Consider the following 16,021-nt stretch of genomic DNA (forward strand, 5'->3'; position numbering starts at 1 on the left):
TTTTTTTAACCTTAGTTCAAACACTTCTGTACATATTTTTCTGAAATCCACATCCATCATTTTTTACAGTGGAAAAATATCCCTTCTAGATTTGACTTCTTTCAGGTATATATCTGGGCAATCTTTGTTTTTTAACATTGAAACAGATTTTATTGATTTATCATTTTTTAAAATTGTGTAGGTTTCTCCCACTCCCCCTTTCAGAGAAATATCTCTTATAACAAATCTTGTCTTATTTAATCTTTTTTCAATTAGTGCAAATCCACTGTTTCCTTCATTCCTTTCCCCCACTCCATTGAAAAAAAAAAAAGAAAAACAAAACCCTTGTAAAAAATACGCCTAGTCAGGCAAAACAAAGTTCATGAGTTGGCCGTGTTCTATGTATCTATATGTGTACACATGCAAGCTTTTATATGTATATGTATGTGTACATGTAAACATGTATATGCATGTCTACATATACATATATCTACGTATACATAGACAAGTCATTTATTTTCTCTGGGCCTCAATTTTCTTGATTGTAAAATGGAAAGCGTGTTAGTCTACAAAGTCTTCAAGGCTCCTTCCAGTTCTGAATCTATGACGGGCAAGTCAGTTCACCTCTGTGGCCTCATTTTCCTCATTTGTAAAAAGGATGAGTATTAGACTCCATGGCCTTTTAAGATCCCTTCCTTCTCTCAACTTGTGAGCCTACAATACTATATTGGATGTAAAGCTCATTGAAAATCCAAGAGCCCTTTGGAAATTGCTCTTTTGGTAGAGAAGCATTGCTTTGTGTATGCCTTTCTTCAGCTTTTTCAGTCTCCTTTCGCTTGGAGTGTAAAGCTCTGTCTGCTCACAGCGGTTGACTCTTGCTCCTTGTCTCCTTGGCTGTGACTCTGGGATGATTTTTCTCTCCCCAGGAGTTGACTGTTCCCGTAGTCCATGATGGAGGTGCCCTGTTGGCTTTTGTCTGTGGTGTTATGTACACCCTACTTCAGTCCGTCATCTCTTACAAGTCATGCCCGCAGTGGAACAGGCCTTCGACCTGCCACATAAGGATGGCCATCTCTGCTGTGTCCTGTGCTGCTGTCATTCCCAGTATCCTTTTGGTTTATGGCAATTTCCAAAATCTTTCTGTCAAGAGACACAGAAAAACATGGAAGATCACCAGGTCACTCTAAGTTCTTCCAAGTTTATAAAGGAGAGAAAAGTGTAGTGGCTATGTTGGAATGTAGAGAGAGCCCTGGTTCTGGGATCAGAAGATCCAGGTCCTGATACCATCTTTGATGTCTGCTGCCAGTGTGCTTATGGGCAAATCACTTCCCTTTCCTGGCCTCAGTGTTCTCATCTGTAAAATGAGAAGTTTGGTCTAGGTGACCTCTAAGGGTCTGTTCTACCTCCTAATCCACAATCCACCCTTGACCCTTGTTATCTGTGTGACTTTGGATGAGTCAGGGTCTCAGTTTGCTCATCTGTAAAACGAGAGGGTAGGACTAGACATCCTCTTTGTCTCTAGATCTATAATCTTAAAATTTGGTTCTTCCCTTCAGGGTAGCCCAGGGTATCTTTATTGTGAGAATATCTCCATAGAATTTGGTTAGGTAAAAATAATCTTTGGGGAAGAAAATTGGCCGAGGGGTGGGGGTGTTGGGGGTGGTGAAAGGAGGAAGGCAGGGAAACCTGGAACCCTTCAGTTTTGACTTTCATTCATGAAGAGTCAGTTTTCTGAGTCATGTCCTTTTCCTTTGTGGTAGCCCTCCCTAACGAGAGCCATCAAATATTAATATTGTACTTAAGTCATTAGCTTAATTAAACTCTCTACCTGGAAGCTCTTTCATCAGTTATTTTTGTAAAGCATTGGCACATTAGTTATACCTAAGTGAATGAAGGTGACTGAAAATCTTGGGGGCAGCGTGGTATGGTGTAAAAAGATTTAGAGGCTGGAGGACCTAGCTTTGATTCCTTGCTGCATCTTGGAAACCTTGGGTGAGCGCAGGCCTCAGTTTTCTCTGCTGTAAAATGAGGGGGTTAAGTGAGGATTTTTGATCGAGATCTCTATGGAAGCCTTCTGGTCCATCCTCTTTATTTTACAGATTTTACATCTAAGAGTCTAAAGTTACTCAGGTGTAGTCAGTGTCAGAGGTGGATTTGAACTCATGTCCTCTGACTAGATGACTTCTAAGATCCCTTCTCATCTACAGTCCTTTGACCCTTTCTTTTCCTGTTTAAATACTTGACAATCTTAACTCTATATACAAAGAGGCAGCAATGGTATGAGACTAGGTGGAGAACCTATAGTCTCAAGGGCACATGAGACCTAGGTGCTTGAGTGTGGCCTTTTGACTGAGTCCCAAGTTTTACAGAACAAATCTTTTATGAAGGGGATCTGTTCTGTGAAGTCTGGATTCAGTCAAAGGGTTGCACTTGAGGACCTAGAGGGCCACATGTGGCCTCATGGCCACAGGTTCCCCACCTCTGGTATAAGACATAGAAACCAAATATGGGAGTAAGGGAGGTCTGTTTTCAAATCCTCCCTCTGACACAGACTAGCTATATGATCCTGTGAAAGTTGTTTTAACCTTTCAGGGACCCCACAAATCTTTGAGGCTAAAATTTGCTGAACAATTATCTGATTTTCATTGATAGAGGAAATTTCCTCACTGGGAGTGACCTGTAGCAATGGAATCATAGGCCCAGATAAGAAAATCTTTAAAAATGAAAAATACATCTTCATGTATAACTGCAAGTCGTAGGATCATAGTTTGAGAACTAGAAAGGATCTCAGAGGCCATCTTATATCATTTTACAGAAAAGGAAATTGAGGCCCAGAGAGGTTAAGTGAGTGAAAATAGAGACTAAGGATTTGGGGTTTCACTACCTTCCTCCTTTCACCACCCTGAAATCCCTATTCCTCAGGCAATTCTCTTCCCCAGAGATTATTTTCATCTAACTGAATTCTATGGAGATATTCTCACAATAAGGATTTACACTTTTCTCCCAGTCTTTTGCCTTTTTCTGAAATCTGGGCTACTCTGAAGTAAAACTGTCCCACACCTAGCATAGTAAATGATGTCAGTGGGAGGATCCAAACCCAAGTATTCCTTATTCTAAGTCCAGTATACTATGCTGCCTTTCAGAAAACTGTACCTTCTGATCCCAGATGACCTTCCATCCAAGTATTAACAGCCCGATCGGGTTTGGTGTTTCTAAGACAAGCTAAGGCATGTTCTGGATGGTATGTCTAATGATGGTTATTCACAGGTAATATGCAAAAATAAGCAAAGAAATTCACCCCTCATGCCCCCCAATCCTGCCAAAGAGGAAATGAAAGGGGAAGGGGAATTTCTGAAATCTGCATCTGTCTGTGCAAAACTTTCTAAGGCTGAGAGGTGAGGAACAAAAAAATTCCCGTCTTTCAAAACATCTCCTGCAGCTGTAGTATAGAAAACTGTTGAATCTCAACCAAAAGGAGGAAGTTGGGGGAGAGCTTGGAGGAAGATGGCAGCTGGATTGGTAGAAACTGGTTAATTACTTGATGTGGTGGTTTGCAGTTTTCAAATGAGTAAGACTCGAGGGAGGTGATGGGTCATGCGCTTGGGCATCCGGTAACTGAGTCTCTCTACAAAAGGCGTGGAAAAGACTGCAAATGAATAAGAAAATGTTTTTGGTTCCCCTTCTTCTCTTGGGCAGAAGAGGGACTGACTCTGCTTCAGTTTCCTTGAGAGAAGACAGGCTTGTTTAAGAGCGTACCTCTTACTGTCTTGGTTACTGTCTTGGCACATTCAGTGCATGGAATAAGAGGCTAATGCCACTTTCCCTCAGAATATTCCTTTTTAATATTTTTGGCTGATGTTGAACCCAACTTAGAGATCATGGGTCACAGGCACCCAGAGTTGGAAAGGACTTTGGAAGGCTTCTAGTCCACCTTGTATCTCACTGAGAATCTCTGCTTTGAGATCCTCAGAAAGCCGGCATCTATCTAGTCTTTGCTTAAGGATCTCAAGTAAAGAGGAACTCACTGTCTAGGACAGTTGTCATTGTTGGAAAGTACTTTGATTATGTCAGACCTAAAGCTGACTGTACAGACTCCACCCACTTTCCTGGAAGCACAGTGGAACCGTGAGAAAGGGTGTTGAATTTGGATTCACAGGACTTGGGTTCTCATCCTGACTACTTGTGTGACTTTAGACCAGTCACTTGAAGCTATGAGAGGTTGATAATATTAATATTATTATTACGATCTAATATAGTATTATTAATATATCTAATATATTATTATTATTACGATCTAATATATTATGACTATCCAGTATGTAGTGGATTCAGGAGTCTAGCAGATTTTCCATCATGTTTCAGGACTGGATAAATAAAACCATTTTGCATTTTAAAAGTTTTCTGTAAATAATCAGAAAAGATAGTTACTAAGACAGCTTGTATTTCTTGCCAGCTACCACCATACCTTTATTAAAGCCATTCAAAATCAATATGACCCAAATGCTCCCCTCCCACACTTACTGCTCTTAGGGCTGTCTGGAGACTGACTCAATGGCTTATTTTTGTTCTTGTGTATATCTAACCTGAAAATCCACATTTGTATTAGAAGACCGCTCCACTTGGGGTCCAAGGAGCTTTTGTAGACCAGACGGTTGTTCCTTTACCACTTATTTTCTCAGTGATTGCCTGTGCCTCACTAATCTCCATAACAAAATTGGAATGGAATCCACATGAAAAGGTAAGACTTGCCTAGGGGTGTGACCTGAAATTGGGTGGAGATGGACCTGCTTTTTGGTGGAGGTGGAGAGAGTTGGGGTAAAACTTATTAGAGAAACACAATAATAAATATATCATAAATCATTATAAAATATAATAATATATCATTTAATATTTACATATAATTTACAAAATCTGTGTATTTATAATATAATACTTTATATATTTATAAATTATAACAAATCTATAAATTTATCAATGATAACTTATAAATTTATAATTATGTATTTATATATTATAATTTTTAAATAATTTAGAAATTTTATATTATAATTATACATGTTTATAATTTGTAAAATTTGGTGTAGTATATAAATAATTGTCATATATAATAATAAATAAAAATATTTATTAGAGAACACAGTGGATCCCAGAGGATTATTGATCTAGAATGGGAAGAAGTCTCAGTGATCATCTAGTCTAAAACCCCTCATATTACTGGTGAGGAAACTGAGGTCCAGAGAGACTAAGTCATTTGTCCAAGGTCATACATATAATAAGCATCATATATAGGATTTGAACCCAGGCTTTCTGAATCCAAGTAATAGGATTTGTTGATGTTAGACATAAAGATGAAGGGTATTTTGTGCAGAGATGACAATTGAATACATACAGGCTGGTGAAATTGTCAAGAGCAGAGGGTCTAGGACCAAGCCTTTGGGGGTGCTTATGATTCTGGTGTGGAAACTAGATGTTGAATCAGACAAAAAAAAAGGTGAGGAGTTATCAGATCATGTAGTCGTAGACCATGTTAAGAAAGCTTTATGGGCAGAACGAGGAAGCGAGAGTCCCACTGCACTCTGCCCTGATTCAATCCCTTTGGGAATACTGCATTCCACTCTGGGTGCCCCATATTAGGAAGGCCATCATCAGACTGCAGCACCTCCCAGTGCTGGCCCCCCAGGTGGTGAGAGCCCTGGAGACCCTTTATTCCAGATGAGGACAGATGCTGGAGAAGGCAAGATGATCAAAGAAGCGTTTCTTTGAGAAGTACCCTTTCTGTCCTCTTCATTGAGAAATTAAGGTTGAACCAAAAGGAAAGCAACCCAGTTTGGGGGTAGGAGTGTAACCTAAATCCCAAAGAATACAGTTCCTTCTTTCGTTGATGAAAACTGCCAGTTGGTGTAGAATCCTGCAGCTCCAAGTTGTTTTTATGACAATGGACAGTAGGGGGCAGCCTCTCACCACAAATGGGATAGATCTCTATGTCACCGTAGGTATCTGTTAACAATAAATGGACAGCTGAAGGCTTAGGGACAAGTATTTTTCTTCATGCCAGTTACCTCTGTTGATAAAAAACAAATGTGTAGTTCAGGAGCGGGGAACTCCTGTGTTCCTCTAGGTCCTCAAGTGGGGTCCTTTGACTGAATCCAAACTTCACAGAACAAATCCTTTTAATAAAAGGATTTCTTCTGCAAAACTTGAGTTCAGTCAGAAGCTGTACCTGAGGACGTGGCCTTGGGCTCGCAGGTTCCCCACTCCTGGTCTAGTGACTAGCTCATTGTTTCAGTTCAACCAGTTTTTAAAAATCATAGGCTGTCGGAGAGATTTCAGCTATATGGGGGTCATAGAGTCAGAGAGCCAGAAGCTTAGAGGAGACCTCAGAGGCCCTCTGGTCCATCCAACCCATTCATTTTATAGATGAGGAAATGGGTCCAGGAAGGTGATGCCATCCACCCAAGGTAGCCCAGCCAGTGGCAATAAATACCCCATTGGAGGTGACAAACAGCAGTACCTCAGTTCAAATCATTGTACTTACTTGTGTGACACGCCCCTTCACCTTTGTGAGCCTCATCTGCAAAACAAAAGGGTTGGATTAGATGGCCTTCAAAAGTCCCTTGTGATTCTAGATTTATCATACTATGACATGCCCTTGTGACATTGGGTAAGTCACTTAATCTCTCTGAGATATGGTTTTCTCATCTGTAAAATGAGGTTGTACTACATGAATTCCAAAGTTTCTTTCAACTCTAAATCTCTGATCTTTTAAACATTATCAAAGATGCAAAAAATTTTTCTAAATTAGGAACAATTAAAAATTAGATTTGCTGAGAGACCAAAAAGTTTGGTGTAAGGGAGGGTGGCAGCTGGGAAATTGTTGTGTAAAGCTCAAGTTGGTTGATGACAGAGGATGCAGATAAAACCATCCACTGCCTCCCCACGTCAGAGCATCACTAGTTAATTCCTTCTTAGAAACCTGAAAACATTTTAGTGCTCCAAATAGTACTGATGTAGAGGCCAGAGGACCTGGGTTCATATCCTACCTGCAAAATTTGCTAAGGGTAACCTTAGGAAAGTTACTTCACCTCATTGGGTGAGGTCCCTCATTGGGGACTCAGTTTCCTCATCTGTAAAATGAGGAGACTGGACTTAATGAATTCTGAGGTCCCTTCCAGCTTTAGAGCTACGATCCTTCTCCCCCATTCACCCCTTGCCTCATTCCAGGACTTTGGGGAAGTTCAAACAACATCTTGAAAAAATAATTGGAGAGTGTTAGAATCATGGAATCTTAAGGGGAACTACCCAGACCAGCAATTCTGGACCCTATGGGGAAGGATCTGGTAAAGCCTATGAACTCCTTCTCAGAATAATGTTTTTAAATGCATAAAATAAGATTACAAAGGAAACCAATTATACTGAAATACAGTTATCAAAAAATTTTTTCTTAAACTTCATAGATCCTGGATTAAGAACCTGTGATACAGAGTCTAGGCTCTAGACCAAACCTCAACTCTGTTTTCTCACTTATAAAATGACAAAGTTGACCTGGATTTCCTCTGTTGTCCCTTCTAAAAACTAATTCTCTGAGGCTTTGGTCCTCGCATCCTTGTCACCTTTGGCCATCTCCCCAAGTGTCTTGTGTGTGTTCTTAATGAGTAACTCTTACCTGGTGAGCTCTGGTCCTCAGGGATGGTTTAGGACTCACCCTCCAGTGAATAGTTTTGTCTGTTTCACATTCCCACCAGGATTACATGTATCATGTAGTGAGCGCAATCTGCGAGTGGACAGTGGCTTTTGGCTTCATTTTCTACTTCCTGACTTTCATCCAAGATTTTCAGGTGGGTATTTGTCACATGGCAGAAGCTGTAAGCTGACTGGTAGAATTTTGGTGAATTATTAAAATGCAGGATATTTTCTGCCTTTTCTAATGACTTTCCCCATGTAGCCATCTTTTTGTCATTGTTTAGTCACATCCATTTCAGGTTTTCTTAGCAAAGATATTGGAGCGCTTTGTCATCTCCTTCTCCAGCTCATTTTTACAGATGAGGAAACCAAGGCAAACAGGGTTAAGTGACTTGCCCAGAGTCACACAACTCCTAAGTATCTTAGTTCACATTTGAACTCAGGTCTTTATGACTCCAGGTTTGGCACTCTATCCACTGTGCTACACTGTGTCCTTATATCCCATCAACTAACTGATCTCCCCTTTGCATTAGTTCCAGCTTCCCACTCCTCCCACACAGGGCCCACGTCCCTGAAATAGGTGCTAATTACCATTAGCTTTCCAATAGGTCTTCCTCGCCTCTCTTGCCCTCTCTAAATCATCCTACCTGAGAAGTCTTTAGTAAAAATCAGCCTGGATGTATAACTTCTCTGCTCAAAAATCTTCAGTGGCCTCCTATTATTTACCAGCTAAAGTTCAAATTTTTCCTACAAAGTGGTGCTACCCTACCTTTCCAATCTTATTTCATATCTCCTCCCCTACCCCCATGCTGCAAGTGAACCACTGGTGAAGTCTTCTACCGGAAGCCTTCTCCTCCCCTTTGTTAATTATTTCCCACTTCTCCTTTATGTGTTTGCTTATGGTTTCCCCCATTAGACTATAAGCTTCTTGAGGGCAGGGGCTAGCTTTTGCCTCTTTTTGCATCCCCAGAACTTAGCCCAGTGCCTGGCACACAGTAGGCACTTAATAAATGTTTATTGCCTACCCTCTCGAAGGGCACAAATGATGCTTCCATGTCTCTGTGTCTTTGATTACCCCGTGACCTTTATGTACTGTCTCCTTACACTTTTCCTTTACCTTTTGAATTCCTATCTATCCTTTAAAGCCTAACTCAAAAGTTACTTTCTTTCAGGAAACCTCTGGTCTACCAGTAATGTTCTGCCAGATGGTATTTTGCTTTGGAACATTCTAATGGCCGGTTTCCTCCCTGGGCTTGCCTCTAGGGTCCTATTCTGCAGCTCCCTGTCTCTGTAATTTTTCCTATCAAACATTTACCTGTCCTTCGTCCCATTCCCTTGGGGTCTTGTACTTTGATAAATGCTTCAGTATGATACTGGAAAAAGTACTGCTCTGGAATCAAAGTACCTGGGTTCAGATCCCATGTCGGATGCTAATTACCTATGTGACCTTGGGCGAGTCACTCAGACTCTCTGGTCTTCAGTTTCCTTATCTGTAAGATGAAGATAGTTGATCCCTGAGGTCCCTTCCTGCTACTCTAGGTCTATGATCCTGTGACTCACAGTTTGGCTCCTGCTCATCTTTCTAACTTACTTCACTTTATTCTTCTGTACAGATTCTATATTCACAGCTGAACTGACCACTTCGCCCTTATACCAACTTGATGTTCCTTCTCTTCTCTCCATGCCTGTGCAGAGGCTCTTCTGTGTGCCTGTGATGCATTCACTGTCACCTCTTAGAATCCTTGGCTTCCTCCAGAATCTCAATCTTCATGCTACCTCTGAAGCCTTTCCTGATTCCTCAACTTCTACTTTCCTTATTTAAATTCTATTGTTTTTAGTTTCTCTTTGTAAATGTTGTGTTCCCTCCAGTAGACAGTAAGTTCCTTGAGGGCACCTAGCTTGCACATAGTGGGCACTTAAATGAATGCTCATGAGAGTCAGTGTAGAGGGTTGTATAGAGAGCTGGTCTTGGAAGCAGAAAGACCTGGATTCTCCTACCACCTCAGATATGTACTGGTTCTGTGACCATAGGCACTTTTCAGTGCCCTCATCAGCTCCCTAAAACTCTGAGTTACAGAGCAGGTGATGTTTGGTAGAGGAACTCACCAGGAATTCCCTAAACATCAGGACTCCAGCTATGCTAGATAGATGGCTGGCTGGCTTGCTGGAGTGATGGATTGGTGGGTGGGTGGGTGGGTGGATAGATAAATGGATGGAAAGATAGATAACTGAATAGAAGAATAAGTATATGGATAGATAGATGAATCAATAAAAGGATGAATAGATAGAAGACAGATATATAGATGAATGAATAGAAGAATATAAAGATTGATGACTGGATAGAAGGATTGATACATGGATAGAAGGATAGATAAAAGTAGATGGAAGGAAAGATAGATGGATATATAGAAGAATGGGTAGATACTTGGATATCTGCATAGATAGATAGAGACAGACAGACAGACAGATAGATAGATGCTTGTTGAATTGAATTATAATCTCATTGAGGGCAGGAATATCATCAGTGTTTACTAACTACCCCAGACTACATTGAGCTAGGCTTTGAAGAAGAGTAGGGTTCAATAGATAATGGGGGTGGACTGGGGAATGGGGGTAATATGTATGACATTTTTTCAGTTGGCCAGCTCTAGGATCTCTGACATCTTTCATTCTCTTTTATTGTAGAACGTCACTCTAAGGATATCTACAGAAATAAATGACTTCTGAAGAAAGAAGATCTCTCTTTTAGTCAATGCATCTTGTGGACTTGGATCCAGCCACTGATGCAGAGAAATCAGGTTTCAGTGTTGACCTGATCTTAGGGCTGTGCTGGACAAGTTTGTGACTTGAATTCCTCCCCGAAAACTCCCATATTTGTACTAGTCCCAAAGGTATGTTTCCAAAAAGGCTTTAGGGAATAGTAGAAATATTTTGTATTTTTCTAAGAAGACATTTAAAAGTATATATACTAACATAAAGTTGGTGTACTGAAAAGATTCCATATTTCCAAAAGAGAGAATGCTTTATTTTTGTACCAATCCTAGGTGGTTGTTTGCTTTTAAAGCTTTATACAGGGCAAATTTTCCATTCTTTTTATTAAAATCTTATTTTGTTTTTAAAGAGTGGCTTGCCCAATTTTTAGTGAGGGCATTTATAAAATCCAGTTAATCGTAATAATTCCAAATATGTCCTATCTCTAAAGATCTTGGTAAACATATTAACACTGTCAGGGTTAGTGGTCTCTAACTCAAATAGAAATGGATGCCTGCAGGCTGCATGTTGACTTGGAAAACTACAAATTAACATTGTCTATTTTGTATTTTCTTTTTACTTATTTTGCTAAACATTTGCAAATTTCATTTCATTTTGGTGTTCCATCAAGGGTTTTGAGGCAATAAGTTTGGATGCCTCTGGACTAAGAGACTTTTGGGATTTTTCGATAACATATTAAATGCTTCAGTGAGAGGTCTAGTTCCATGTGAGGGTATTAACTTTAAGTAAGACTGTAGTTCTGAAATCTTACGCATTTATAGGAGATTTCAGCCTTCAGTACTGCTAACAATGGGGGATTCACCATGGGGCAAGTCTCATTGGCTGTCCCAAGAATCCTGCTCACCCAGGACAAAAATGGCTAAATAACAAATTCGAAATTTAAAATCTAATTCATAAATCAAATAGAGCTAAGTTACGGTGTGAGGGGAAATGAGGGGAAAAAAACAAAGTGAAACTTTTTTTTAGATTTTCTGTCCAGCACCTTTTGAAATGAATATGGGAAGAAAAGGGTGGAATTTCTAGTAACTGTTAAACTCTAGAAAAATTTATATTGGAAAAGCATTTAAAGTTTAAAAAAATTCATTATTTGCAGTGTGACTGAGATTCAATCAGTACTTGTATTTTACACTAGCATACATATCCATGATATTAGCTGAGGGCCAGTATGGAAGAAGATGCAGAAGTTTTTTTCCAAAGACGCATTTATGTAATCATTGGTCTCCTTTGTTTCTGTGATGGCCAAGAAGAATGCTGTAGAACAGAAAGGCTAAACGAAGGTGTGCACAGATCCAGCTGGCTCAGTGGTATCTCATGCACACACACTCTCACTTGCCTTTACCAGTTTTATATTTTTTTGATCTCCTCCAACCCAAAAGAGATTTCATCAGTGAAAAAACAGACATCAATCAAAGGAGAAGGGGGGACTTGCCTCTAAGTTTGGTCAAGAGACTACCGTGAAAAGGATGAGCTCCATGTAGCTTTCTTGGACACCCAGGCTTGAGGAAAGAAGACCAAACTTGTAATGCCAGTTAGTTGAGCTCTCAGGACACACACCAAGGGCAGCCCGATCATTTTTTTTAATCTTAGTGAGAATCAGGAAAATGGTGAGCACAGAATAGATGCTCAATAAATACTTTGTTGATTGATGGGCTGGACAAAATGACCTCTGAGGTCCTTTCTTACTCTGAGATTACATGATTGTTTGATATCACTCAGCTAAGGGGACTCATTAGATCCAGGTCAGGCATTCCTCTAAATCTTAAATGACTGCCTTTGTTTCCCTCCAGATGGGAACTGTAGCTGTTTCAGGAGTCATTACAGTGGGCAATAACATGGTAGGATCTCCAAGTCTCATTGAAGTATGGGATGAACTACTAGGTCAAGTTTTTCTTATTATGATAAGAAAGATGAACAATATACTGTATTTATATGGGACCTACACTAAAAAACCAATTGTGAAATAATGAGATACTTTATAAGGGATTTAACTCTTCATTCATTTTCATCATCTACTAGTTAGTTTTGATAACCAACTAGAGTGTATATTGTGTGTTTTATTTTGTGTATTGTAAACATTTCAGTTTTGTGTGGGTTTCACCATTTTATGACAACTCTCTCCAATGTGGAAAGTTACGGCAGAGACTGAGCTTCTGTATGTTATGTGGACTAGACAAAATGGCGCCTCTTGGCTTGGAAAACAGGCAAGGCCACATGTCGCTCCTTCCAGACTGGCCAGTTCTGCTGAATGTAACCCAAAACTGGCCTTCTCCACACATCTGTATTGTTTTCAATGTTCACAAAGTTGTGTTTCTTTTTTTTTATACCTCATGGCCTGAAACATTTAAATAAAGGGAGTATTCCTCTGTGTGGTGTCTGTCATTTGGGTCTGTGCAAAAGCTGCCTGTGTGAAGTAAATCGATCTGTTGGAAACAGCTCTCCCTAGAGGATGGTAGAAGATCTGATTGGATATTAGGTCAGTTAGTCATCCATAAGCATGTATTAAGTGCCTGCTATGTGCCAGGTACTCTGCTAAACACTGGGAATACAAGAAGTTAAAAAAGAGAAGACAATCTCTGCTCTTGAAGAGTTCACAATCTAACCATAGTGATGGGAACTGGACCCTGGGATATCTTTGGTATAGAAAACTCTTGGGTAAGCAGACTCTACCAGTGCAGATTGACACCTTCTCTTCAATCAATCATTTTAGAAAGTTACCTAGAGCACAGAAAGTTTAAACGAGTTGCCTAGGGTCGCACAGCCAGTATGTGTCAGGGGCAAGACTGGAACCAAGCTTTCCTGGCTTTGAGGTCATCTCATCTACCATGCTACACTGCCTTTCGTTGGATACTAAAGATGTCTATAATTTGAATCCTGGTGTCTTCTAACTTGGAGCAGCTAGGTGGCTCAGTGCATGGAGCACGGGGCCTGGACTCAAGAAGATCTGAGTTTAAATCCAACCTCACACATTTACTAGCTGTTTGACCTTGGGCAAGTCACTTAACCCCTGTTTGACTAGGTGACTCAGTGGATAGAATGCTGGGCCTGGAGTCAGGAAGACCCAAGTTCAAATTCAGCCTCACACATTTCTTAGCCGTGTGACTCTGGGAAAGTCATTTAAACTCTATTTGCCTTAATCCACTGGAGAAAGAAATGGAAAACTAATCTAGTATCTTTGCCAAGATCCATAGGGTCATGAAGCAATAACAAATTTTCTAAGTCCATATACATTCACTTGTCATTCTGAGCTTGTCTTTAGAGAAGTTGAAATTTTAAAATTAATTGAACTAATTTCCTAAGAGACAAAATGTATATTCTGAGAACCTGTCGATTAAAAAATGTTTAATCAACTGTTTTTTCACATCTTGCTCACATCCCAGTGACTCCCCTTCCCAGGCCACCCCTCAGTATGACCTTCCCTTATGAAAGTAGCTGAGCCAAGTGAAGCGATTTGTTTTAATGGCCTTTCCTTAAAATGTATAGCTCATTCTTCACCTTGAGTCCACCCCTTTTCAGATGATCATCTGGAGGCGTGCTTCAGATAATAAAAATGCCTTGGTCACAGGCTCATAACTCCAGAGCTGCAGGGACCTCAGGGACCATCTTGCCCAGCCCTTTTATGTCACAGATGATAAAACTGTGGTCTGTAGTAAGTAATACATTTAGGTAGTATTCACAGTGGTGGTGTCTGCATTCTCATTTAACCCATAACACCTTGTGGGGAATAGAAAACAGGTTCCATCTGCCTTGAGGGAGTTAAAAGGCGGTAGAGTCAAAAGAAATATGGGTTAGGATTGCAGAATCGATTATGGATTTAGAGCCAGAAGAGACCTTCAACGGTATTGAGTCCTACCCCCTTATTTTACATATGAGAAAATTGAGGGTCAAAGAAATGACTGGTCCAGGGACACATAGCTAGTAAGTCTGGGGCAGACTTCAAACCCAGGTCTTCCTGACTCCCAAGTCTTGGGCTCTAAACCACTGCTGTATTGACATGCCTCTAGTCTGGGAGTCAAGACGGCTGGATTTTCATTCTATCACTGCCCAGCTATGCGACCTTTAATGTCCCCTTGATGTTGTTATGGGAGTAGGTCAGTCCTGGAGTTATTCATTACTGTTTCCTGAAACACTCTTGTCATCTCAGCCCCAGAGATATCCTTGGTGCTTGGGCCCTGGATGGGGAAAGGCACTCTTGAATGAATAAATGGGAAGACATTCTTTTTAGTACTTACTGTGTGCCAGGCACTGTGCTAAATGGTGGGAATATAAATATATATTAAAAAGTGCCTGCCTTTGAGGAGTCTGTGTTCTAATAGAAGATGGTACGTAGAGGGAAATGGTGGTCAAAGAAGTTAAGAGGAATGGTGGTTTTGGTCAGGACGCCTGGGTTTCAGGCCTGAAGAGGGCAGTCACACAAAGGGAAAGAGTCCTAGATGCTCAGGGCTACCTAAAGTCTGCTGATCTCTGTTTCCGTGTATATACTACAGTAAAACTTATTCAAGCAAACCAACTAGGCATTGACTTCTTGTGTCAGACTCCCCTGAATCCAGGAGGGGCAACAAAGATAGTCTAAAGGAAGATGGGGACCTGATTCTGGGTGTGGCCTGGGGGATTTGTTGCCTGAAAAATATATCCATACTACATTGGGAGTGGGGGAGTTGGGACCCCTGGGGGCAACTGGCTTCTCAGGGAGCTGGAAGATCATGGACCCAGGAAGGAGATTTTGAGGCAAATATGAAGAAAAAGATAACCAGTGGAGGATATATAGATATAGATAAGTGGTGGTTTCCATTATCAGGGATGTGGTGGAGGCGGAGCCCTACCACGAGGCAGTGTCCTGTCCGACAGCATCCTGCAATAACTGGCATTGTACTGAGATTGAACCACAGTAGAAAAAGCTATGATATTTTTGGTATGGAGAACCCTTGGGAAATCCAAGGGGTAGCTCTACAAGATGGCAGCAGAAACCATCTAGAGTGGATATCTTGAAAGCCTTCGTTGCATGAGGAATACAAAGAAAAGAGAGAGACACCAGGTAATCAGAAGGATCATGAATCAGAGAATGAGAGTCTAAAGCAGACAGAGAAGATGGATAATGAAGAGAGTGAGAGAGATCCTTTTTTGGAATGGAGTGCAAAACATGAAATAAAAACCACTAATGAACAGGATTCATTGAAGGGGAGAGAAAGGGGGGGAGGGGAATGGCAGGGAAGAATTATGAGACCAGATAAATGAGGAGAAAAAAAGGAAAGAATAAGCAAAACCTCAAAGGGAAAGAGGTAAGAAAGGAGAGGAAGGGATCAGAGGACAGGGAAAGAATCAGAGGGTACAGAGACACCTTAAAAAAGATTAAGGTAAAGTAACTGAAGAAACATAACACTGTGTCTATAGCAGAAGGCGGCAGGGGGAGTGGGGGCGGTGAGATAACTTGAATTCAGGACCCAAACAACCCATCTGGGACTCAGTTTTCTTATTTGTAAAATGAGGATGTGGAAATCCAAGAATCTGAGATTTGAATGGGATCCTTGAAATTCTCTAGTCTTAGCCCATCACAAATCCCTTCTAACCTGACAAGTGGTCATCTAACTTTTGC

The 16,021-nt window shown here is 40.6% G+C and overlaps 1 protein-coding gene across 1 annotated transcript in view; it reads left to right on the forward strand.

Moving 5' to 3' along the window:
- DRAM1 (DNA damage regulated autophagy modulator 1) overlaps window positions 1–12,796 on the forward strand; it is a 39,642-nt gene extending 26,846 nt beyond the window's left edge. Inside the window, exons 4-7 of the mRNA XM_072655732.1 lie at window positions 906–1,083; window positions 4,659–4,717; window positions 7,722–7,814; window positions 10,345–12,796. Coding sequence (XP_072511833.1) covers window positions 906–1,083; window positions 4,659–4,717; window positions 7,722–7,814; window positions 10,345–10,386 — 372 coding nt within the window. The 3' untranslated portion in view covers window positions 10,387–12,796. The remainder of the gene's footprint in view (window positions 1–905; window positions 1,084–4,658; window positions 4,718–7,721; window positions 7,815–10,344) is intronic.
- The last annotated feature ends 3,225 nt before the right edge of the window (window positions 12,797–16,021 follow it).

The sequence above is a fragment of the Notamacropus eugenii genome, chromosome 3 (genome assembly GCF_028372415.1).
Source record: "Notamacropus eugenii isolate mMacEug1 chromosome 3, mMacEug1.pri_v2, whole genome shotgun sequence".
Classification (NCBI taxonomy): Eukaryota; Metazoa; Chordata; class Mammalia; order Diprotodontia; family Macropodidae; genus Notamacropus; species Notamacropus eugenii.